Genomic DNA, 10194 nt, shown 5'->3' on the forward strand with positions numbered 1-10194 from the left:
TTTCTCATGTGTTTGCTTTGTGCAGGTTTTTTGACAGTGTCACTAACAAAGACAGTCCTTTGCCTCCAGCTGTGCAGCAGGGCTCCAACCTCAGCGATACGAAGAGTGACCATCCCAAAGTGGACATTACTGATTTGATCCGAGAGTCAAATGAAGTATGTGTTCTCGTGGGTATGTTTTCGCACCCCGTGCAGTGTTAGTGTTGCATGAGCTACCTTAAAAATAGTGCAGCTGCACTGTACAAACCAGAGTAGAAAATCTGGCTAGATTGGTAGAAATTGGGCTCTTGTATTTTTTTGAGCCTCACTGAAATCCTTACAGTTTATGGGATAAGTTGTGTTTGTGGTGTTGTTTTGGGATTTTTAACTGCCTGGAATGTGCTTCCTAGGCTCTCCTGAGTGGACATCACAGGTCATGTGTTGCCACCTCTCATTCACTTTGTCAGTATGTCAACTAATTGATAAAGTACATCGGAAATGGCCCTTGAATTTACTGATGTGAGGCTGATTACTGCAAGTCGTGGTAACATCTGACATGACAGCCTGGGCAGGAAGCTGTGCTTGAGTAGTTTATTGTATGTGTTAAATGACAATTAGACATGTGTTGGGTGTGAGAGACCAGTTATGATCTTTTAGCACTTTCTTCCAATTTGCAAGTTTGTCTGCTGCATCTAGCTCTGCAGCTCTGCATCAGGGAGGAAATTAGGTGTAGCTTCTCCTTCTCCTTTTGTCCTCAGATTTTCATGAGGCGTTCCCTTCCTTGGCGTCATGTGTATCAGGATATTAATCCATTTGTAGAGAGGTTTCTGCTCAGCCCACCTGAAGTGAAAGGCAAGCTGAGAGGAAAGATCTGTTCACATTTTGGTTTTCTTATTAGCTGGTTTCTTTTACCTCTATGATACTATTTTTTTTCTTTCTTTTCTGATTTCTAGTGAAAGATCTACAATACATCTCTCTTGGAAAAATGTCCTGGCCTTGACACAGAAAAGATTAACTAACTGTAATTTGTTTAATTTAGGAACTGTCTTTTTTGATTTTTACTGAGAAGAGGGCTTTGCCTTTAGTAGGGCGAACAAAGGCAAGAATCAGAAATTCAGGTTCTCTTTATAGTGTCTTTCTAGCATTGGGCTACTCATGTAAAAAGCCAGTGCTTCTGCTGTCGGTATTGTTTCACGAGAATGTTGTACTGAAGAATCCCGTTTGTAAAACTCATCAAGACTTTTGTAAGAAGAGTTGCCACCTATTATCAGTCTTTCTTGTCATGGTGAGATCTCATAGTGAGGATGAGTACTTGCAGAATGAAGAACAGAGATGGTAAATAATGAAGTACTCTGTTGCATTCTGAAGCGTAGGGTGAAGCTTTCACAGGGATGGAATCGTTGCTGAAAGATAAAGCAAAAGAAACTCCCTTTCTTCTTCCCCTGCCTTTGCAGGCAGGTGACTGGACCAAAGCAGTAGCCTCTGATTTGCTATGGCTTTTCAACTTTGAGTTGGGCAGATCCTTGGACCTGAATGTCCCACTTCCCATATCCCCATTTCGATCTCATAGCCCCTTTTTGGCATGCAATTTTTAATCTTCAGTTGAAACTGAATTTCTTCAGTGCTGGTAAATGTCACAACCCCTTGTTTGAGAACTGCTGATACAAAGTGAGAGTCAATTTCCTGCTTCCCATTTTGACCAGACAGTTAATTTCAACACAGTTGTGTTCCGGTGAAGGGTTTTATTTTCATATCACTGTGGAAATAAAACAAAGTAAATTTCGAAACGGGAGGATTGCTGCAATGAAGAGTTGTCATTCTGCAGACTGGTCTGGTTGCAAATCATGAATAAGGGAACAGAGATGTTCTTTGTGATACTGTTGCCTCGCATGGGTGTTCATGAGATAAATGAGATTAGGTGAAAAGATACGGAATTGCATTTTAAAATGATGTTCTGTTTCATGCCTTTGTGACTCAGGCTCAGATGCAAGACTCATTCTTTGCTGGTCTAATCGGGTATGAAGAAGTCATGTTTAACTAGTGAATGGAAGAATGTGCGACATTTTATCACATCGCACTAATTCAGAGTTAGATTATACATCTTGTTTATATTCTTACTGAGGCTGTTGCACAGTACCAGTGCCCAGAAGCCAGAGCAGTGAATGAGTTATGATTCATAGGTGCAATTTCTCTCTGCTTCCTTTTAAGTCAGAGTATGCTGGTAGTGGTCTTCACAGGAACGCAGAAGTTTAGTTCTGGCAGAGAACTCCAAGGTCATCCAGTTCAGCTCCCTGTCCAGCATACACCCAGATTATCCTTGAAAAATGTCTCTAGTTCCTCTAGCCTTTCCTCAAAGCTTATGTGCTCAGACTCTTCATGACTGTTGCAGTTTTTTGTATCTCATTTAAAGTGCATTGCCAAAAATTGGAACAAAACACCCCGCAGAAAAACTTCTGCCTAGTTTGGTTGTTTATCACTCATTTGTTCTCAGTGTTTGTTGTTAGAAGCAGTTGTGCACATGGTGCATGGTGATTGTGGTTAGGCCATATATGGCTGGAGAGTGTTAGATTTTTGCAGAAGCGAAGATGTGTCCCATCCTCTGAGTTCTCTATGCATTAGACTGCATTTTCTCATAGGAGCAAATTAAATTGATTTGACACAATCTTGATAAAGAATCTTGGCCCGTTTTGATTTCTCTTATCTGTTTCTAGTTAAATTTTAATTGTTTAATAATTTGTTCCATGATTTCTCTAGGAATTTGTTTTTAGTTTTTGCCTACTATGCATGCAACTTTTCTGTAAAGGTGCATGTATGTATTCTACTCCAATGCTCAGACACCTTCCCTGTCCTTCAGAAATTCCAGAGGTAGCCGGGGACAGTTCAGAAGTTACTGCAGCTGATTTCTAAAATTCACTGGAGTGAACTTCAAGCCCTGACGTCATACACATCTTAGACTTTGCTACCCTGCAGTAGTAGACACCACGTGGTACCAGAATTTGAGACAGAGCCAACACACAGTAAAATCCCTTCCTTTTTCTTCCCCGTGAACTACTCCAGTCTCTTCTATGTCCATACCTGTACTGTACTTTGATGCAAGAAAGACCAAAACATCTGCTTAGATGTGTCTAGCAACAGTTGATTTCATGGAGCAATGCTTTTCTTCCTAGAGATACGGGGATATTCGGTATGAGGATGTTGAGAGCATGCGCTGCAGGAACAGGCTCTTTGTGATCCAGACATTAGAAGCTACGACCAAGCAGAATGTGGTGAGTGACTTGGAAGAGCTAAACCATTTCCTCCAATAAAATTTGTTCCCTTTTGGAAAATTCTGAGAAGAGCTACATTTTCTAGGGCCAAATAAATACATTTTTATGTGCTGAAATCTCTCTTGTCTGCAGGGTGTCTGTTAGCTGAGGTTTGGCCTGTGAGGCTGGCAGTTTGTGAATCACAGCATGACCTTCTGGTCTCATTGCAAGTAACACCACCACAGACAACCTGTAAAGGCTGGCATATCTCTTGACACTGCATTGATTGGGACAGGCTGACCTATATTTCTGTCTGCTGTTGTTAAATTGTGAATGCATTTCTCTTAGATGCATAGAGCACTGTAAAATGTCCACGGTGCTACAGTAAAACAGTTAATCACTTGCATTTTCACTCTGGGAAGAAATCCCAAACTTCACTGGAAAGATTATTGTGCTGCATTCAGCAAGGTTTGCTTTGTGTCTGTGGTGTGTGTATGTGTCTGATGATGTTTGCGTGCTGCGGTAGCTCTTCAGCTGCCAGCGTCATCCTTCAAGTTCAGCCTCCTGAATGAAGGTGGAGGTTGCAAGGTGCTTCTTTTGTTTGCCTATTTTCTTCAGTGGTTCATCTGCAATAACTGATAATAATACAGGTCTGTTTAACAAGCAGTGCTGCTTTCTAAGGTAAACGTGGCTTTAGCAACAGTGACTAAGTGCTGTTGGTTGTGCTAAGATGAGAACTGTTGTGTTTCATTTTACAAATCGTACATGTTGTGAAGGTAGAACCTGGTTTGTAGCTCACTTTGTTTTAAAAAGCTGTTAACTTTTTTTTTCCCATTTAAAAAAATGAGGATTCAGCTTCACTGCTGAGACCTGAACATGCCTTTGTCCATTATAAAGGAAGCTGTATGTTATATCTTGATAAATAATTGCATTTTTCTGCCTGGGTTTCATAGTGTAGGCTCCACGTATGCAAGTAATATAACTAGCTTTAACCTCCTTTTTTTTAAAATTATTTCTTTCAGTCTATAATCTTCTGATTACTTTTAAAAAGAAGTTCTATTCTTACTCCTAATTGTAATGTGCCAAAACATGAAATATTCAAGCAGTGTCTTTTAGTGTAAGGTTAAGTCTCCCATACTTTATTCTACAGGCTTATTCCAAAGAGGGAAGACTCATTCATTAATTTTCTCTTAATTTTGATTCAGCTACGTGTTGTGTCCCAGGATGTAAGATTCAGTCCTAGTGATCTTGAAGAACTTTATGAATTATTCAAGGTAATGTGCCATTTTCCTCACCAAACATCCATCTTATTGGTGCACTATCTTACAAGTGTGAAACATTATTAACAAATGGAGGTAAAAGTTAAATTTGACACAGGTTTTTCATGTCAGCTTTAAATCAAATTGCATTGTTAACTTCCCTCATCTTTCCCCTGAAGAGGGTTGTTCCAGAAAAGCTGATGTTTTCTCTTTCCTTTGCAGAGGGAGCACTTTCTTTCCTGTTACTGGAACGTAAATAGTCCTGTCTTGCAACATCATGATGCCAGTCTGCCATATCTCGACCAGTATCGGATCGATTGCCAGCAGTTCAGGGTTCTCTGTCATCTCTTGAGCCCCTGGTCACACTGCGCAAACAGAGACTCGCTTGCATTGTGGATGTTCAGGCTGATGGATGAGAGCTCCGACTGCCTTATAAACTTCAAACAATTTGCCTGTGTATTTGGTATGAGAACAGCACACCTATATGTAGCACATTCACAAGGGAACCCCATTTTGGGAGTAGTCCTGGAATGTATCACCTTCCACACGCTATACACAGAGCCTAAGGAGACTAGGGTCAAATGGTCTGATTTTTATCACGTGACATTAAATGCAAAGACTGATTAAATGGCAAGCAAAATGCTTAAACTATATTGATAAACGTGAGAGTGAGAGCTGCACTATTTAGGTGAATGATAAAGGCTTTGTTATGGGATTGTGCACTCGTATTCTTGTCTCTATTTCACCATGAAATAGCTAACACAAAGCTGTACAACCTAGTAAGTTTTGTGAGATGTTAATCCCCTGGAGAATAATCTCCTATCTGAGATTAAATTTAAATATGGCTTTACTGTCAACGTACCAGCAAATTAGGAAATGGTGTGATCTCATCGCCCAGCACGTTTGGTTGATGATAAATGTTTCCTCATACTAAGCCATCTCATACACAGATCATGCAAGAGGACCAATGTGTTATATCTCTAGGGAACTAAAAGTTTTCTTGACTTACTACTTGTTCCTTTCGTCTTGTTTTCAACGTGGTATTGTTCAGGAAACAAAAATTTAAGGGCAAATGCTGAGAAGACTAAGCTGACTGCTATATTTCTTTGGTGCTGTGATTTCATTTTATTAAGTCACAGACATTATTAGTGTTCTTTCCTCAGTGTAGGCAAACCCCAGGCTCAGCAGCAGGTGATACTGCCTCCCTTAAGCTTCATCTCTAATTATACTCCATGTAAGGTAGGGCACATGTCCGGTTTCAACCTCCCTGGGTTGTACTTGTCGAGGTTAAGATGGCGTTTGAAAGTTTGGTCCAATTGAACAGACTGTCTTGCCTCTCTCCTCTGACAGATACCATGTATAATGGAAGTTTCACTGACAAACTCAAGCTTCTTTTTAAACTGCACGTCCCTCCAGGTAAGTGTGAGGTGGTGGCATTTGGGGGGGTACATTCCTGGCTTTTTATCATCTTTGCATGGATTTGTTTTCTTTAAGTTTACTTTTCTTCCTGTTGTCACCAGTCCTGGCTACAGTCGAGTCCAGTGGCTGTAATACAGATGTGTATTGCTTCCAGAGGGATGCATTCTTTGGGAAGGACTTAATCTCCTCCAACACAATTTCTCTTGAAAGGGACCATTTGTCTGTAGAAAGATGTTGCTTTTTATCACTGCTTTGGTAATGCTTGGAAGCCTCCAAAAACACTTCATTCATTTATTTATTGCAGCTTTCTGTGAAGTAGAGTCTCTAAGCCCTTCCAAAGGTAGTGATCTTTCAAAAGAAGAACTGATCCACTTCAGCCAACTCAGTGGTAAGCTCCAGCATGTGAGGCTTTGCTTGCAGAATATTAGAAGGAATCTGTTAATTATCTCCAAGTGAAAAATGGGGAGCGCTCTTCTGAAAACCAGTAAATCCAGTAAATGATATCACTGTTAACAAGAATCCTCTGTAGATAGTTATGTTTTCATATAAGTCTGATGGTTGAATGCGAAGGCTACAGGCATTTCCATGGACACAGGGGCGTGTGCTTGGTCAGCATTTCTCAGCATAGTAGGCAACCTGTTGGTTGTTGAGTGATGGCCATTTCGCTTTTGCATTCAAGGCAGAAAGGGACAAAGTTTCCTACCTCAAGAAATAAAATATCCAAATCCATTATAATTTGAAGCACGTAAGCAAGCATTTCAAAATCCTTTGCTTCTATTTTAAACCAAGTAAGCTGAAAAAGGTTTTGTGGGGTCTAAGTTGGTAAAATATTCCAATTGGAAAGCTGTGCGGTTTTACTTCTTTGGAAGACAGATCCCTTTTGTTTTTTTAAAACCCATCCAAACTTACCTTATCTGTAATACATGGCTCCTCTTCTGGCCACTGTTCAAGACATGGGCCGTGAACATTATGAAGATTATTTACTTGACAAAATTGATTTTAGTTTCTTTTGTGATCTCCAGCCTCGTGGTGGCTTCTGTTTTTATAGAAAGTACACACATCTTCCCACGTCATTTCTTCTTGGCCTGATCTGTGTTGAGAACATAGGGATCAGTGTGGGTCTTGCTCCTTGGGGAATGAATTTTTGATAAAAGGAAATGAGCCATTGGTCCTCCTTTCTCACATAAATAACTCTCTTCTTTTTCTCCTAAACTGCAGCTTCATCTGTTGGGGATAGTCTTGAAAGTGATTCTTTGAAGAGCAGCCCAGAAAAAGGTAAAGAATCCTGGAGACACGTTTGTTAATTGTGTGTCTTTCGGGGGAGTAGAGCTGGGACAGTGTGTGGTGACGAAGTATGCTGGGTAACGTCATCTCTAACATAGTGCTGACATCATCTCCACTTCTGTAAATACAGTCCTGGGGGTGAGGGGGTAATGTAAACTCTGGCCCTGTTTAGTCCTGGGCCCCACCGCTCTGTTGAGAAGGGGTGACACTGGGGATGCCAGTTCTTCTGCTCACCATCCCTCATGGCACGCTCTTAGGTCTTGTTTGTTCACTTTATTCTTTCTTTCTTTGTTCACTTATTTTTCTTCTTTCAAGTAGGGAAGGGGAAGGTTGATATTCAGGCATATCTGAAGCAATGGCAAGACGAACTTCTTAAGAAAGAAGAAAATATTAAGGATTTGCCAAGAATGAATCAGGTAAACTGTCTGAGTCGTATTTAAGGGTTTTTTTTGGCTGCTGTCTATCCTTTCAGTCCCATCAGTAGTTGTCTAAGGGATGTGTAGGATCCCATAAATTTCAGACCTTCACATTAATCATTAGACTGTGGTTTGGTTTGGGGTTGTTTGTTGGGTTGTTTTTTTAACTGTTGTAACTGTAAGCTTATCAAGAGAGGGACTTTCAGACACAGGTTTATCAGGGCTGGTCTGCGCCTGTATTGTCATTAGAGCAGTTGTACCGGGTGCTCAGGAGCAGCAGGTGCTGGGTTGAGATCACAGCGTGTAGTGCAACAGGAGGGTTGTGTTACTGTTCTCTGAGCAGTCTCCTCTCTCTCTCTCTGTAGTCTCAGTTCATCCAGTTCTCAAAAACTCTGTACAATCTGTTCCACGGGGATCCCGAGGAGGAACTGTTGTATCGGGCCATAGCAGTGGTTACCAGCCTCCTGCTAAAAAAAAAATGGAAGAAGTTGGGAGGAGACTGCAGAGTCCCACATCACCAGTCAAAAGTCCGGTTGCCATTACGGAAGTGCCTGCTGAAATCCCTAGAAAAGGGCAGGAGGAAAGCAGCTCTGAGCAGACTGAAGGCAGTGGAGCACGGAATTTGAGAGGGAACCAAGAGTGGTCTTTTGCCTTTGAACAGATTCTGGCATCCTTATTAAATGAGCCAGCCTTTGTGAGATTTTTTGAGAGACCTCATGATGTAAAAGTTAAAATAGAGAGTGCTAAAAATTTACAACTTAAAGCAAGAAGCAGGGTGTAATTTTCTTTACATTTGACTCTGAATTAACCACATAAAGCGCTTGCAAATGAAGGTTGTTACTATGGAAGTTGAGTCTGGTGTTTACATAGGGAATGGAGTTTGAAGAGTTAGTTTTAAATATCAGATTACTGGTATGGGATGTAAATAAAAATAGTTTGAAGCACAATCACTTTCTTGCATTGTTCATAAGTTTCACTCCAAAAAAAAGAGAAGGACTGAATAATGAACTGTCTTTACCATGTTCTTAAAATATGCAGCATTGCTTGGAAATACTGGATGTGACCTCTTGCAAACCTGTCCAAATGACAGCTGTGCCAGTGTGTGCTTTCCAGGTTCGTTTCTATTACTGTGATAAAAGGAATGACTTCCAGCTATTTTCACTTAAAAAGAGTATCCACAGCTTAGAGCTTGTCTTCCAGGATAGTTTAATTAGTTATTTCCAAACTTGCATGTTGACTGGGATCAGAACCAGGTGGAGGCTAAGAACAGAGGCTCTGGTAGGCAGAGGAGCATGAGGTTAGAGTAGAAAGTCGCCCCGCCCTCAGTTCCTCCGTTTTGGTGTTGCCAACGGTCCTGGACTCTGGCAGATTCCAGCCCCCCGTTGGCAGTTTGCACGCTGCATTCGCTCAGCCTGTGTTTTGCTTTTGCAACAGCTGGTTTCCTGCTTTTCTAGCTCAGCCTATTCATGAGTTCCCTTTCCTATTTTCATACCCATCCTCCTACAGTAGAGGTGGAAAGGATGGATGCTTGTTCGGTTGTCCAGGCTGCACATGCTTGCATAAACTAGTATAGATGGTTGAAATCAAGGGAAAGCAGTGGCTAAATCTGTCTGACCAGGTGGTGGTTGTCATTTATTTTGCAAAAAGCGCCATTGTTGGCTTCTTAGGAGCATGTTGATGAAGTGTATAGTTTTGCTTGTCTTTGGAAAGCCCAAGCACAGACCGTCTTCAGCTGCTGCATGGTGTGCTGAATGCTGACTATTGCACTGCCAGGGACAGATGGCAGTTGCTCCTTTGCCTACCCTCAGTCCATGCCTCAACCTAGCAATTGTTCTTTCTTTTCCGTAGCTCTCTGGATTGTTGCTGCCGTAGTAGTTTCAATCAGCCAGGATGCCTGGCAACAGGAAAATCCTCTGGAATCTGAGTTGAAATTTTTAAGAGTTAGAAAGTGATATAGTAAAGATCCTGGGAAGGCAAGCTCTGCTAGTGGTACTGCTGATAAATGTTGACCCTGAACCTTCGGTAGCTGGTGTTAGAACGGGTTTAGAGAAAGAGAACAAGAGCTTGTCTCTTGACAACAACAAAGTAAACTGGGACTCCACTAAGCTGGTTAAAAAGGCTGTTTTGAAAGCCTGCGTGACAGTCTTTCTCTGCAGAGCAGCACTATTTTTACACTGTGCGTGTTTTTGTGAAGAAGCAGAATGGGGATAGTACCTTTCACCGAGGCTTTTCTTGCAATACTGATATGAATGAAGAACAAAATGCAATTCTGACCTGTGTTACAAGCACTTGGTGAAATGCCACCACTCCAGCTGGGGTTAAAGTTCCCATGCTGCTTCTACAGAATACAGTTTTGATCAGGAGTAAGGAATTTATGAAGTATTTCTTCTACTCTCCCCCATGCTCTCAGGTATTAATATAAAATAAAGTTTTATTGAATGAGCAGTAACTCCAAAACCTTTATCATATATGTGAGAAGTGAGGAAGTTTTTTTCAGAAGCCTTCATAAAGTAATTACATTTGATACAATATAATACTGATTTGTATTTTTATGCTTAAAATATAAAAACTAATTTATCCATTCCTGTGGAGA

General features: G+C 41.0%; 1 protein-coding gene across 1 annotated transcript in view; it reads left to right on the forward strand.

The window, feature by feature from the left end:
• Nucleotides 1-8552, forward strand: part of TBC1D8B (TBC1 domain family, member 8B (with GRAM domain)) — a gene marked incomplete at its 5' end in the record, with an annotated part of 24368 nt that extends 15816 nt beyond the window's left edge. The window contains 10 exon segments of the mRNA XM_010153950.1: nt 26-155; nt 3146-3244; nt 4429-4497; nt 4705-4945; nt 5833-5898; nt 6206-6289; nt 7120-7176; nt 7504-7601; nt 7967-8071; nt 8074-8552. Coding sequence (XP_010152252.1) covers nt 26-155; nt 3146-3244; nt 4429-4497; nt 4705-4945; nt 5833-5898; nt 6206-6289; nt 7120-7176; nt 7504-7601; nt 7967-8071; nt 8074-8382 — 1258 coding nt within the window.
• Between the last annotated feature and the right edge of the window lie 1642 nt (nt 8553-10194).

The sequence above is a fragment of the Eurypyga helias genome, unplaced genomic scaffold, assembly GCF_000690775.1.
Source record: "Eurypyga helias isolate BGI_N326 unplaced genomic scaffold, ASM69077v1 scaffold11446, whole genome shotgun sequence".
In the NCBI taxonomy this organism is placed as follows: domain Eukaryota; kingdom Metazoa; phylum Chordata; class Aves; order Eurypygiformes; family Eurypygidae; genus Eurypyga; species Eurypyga helias.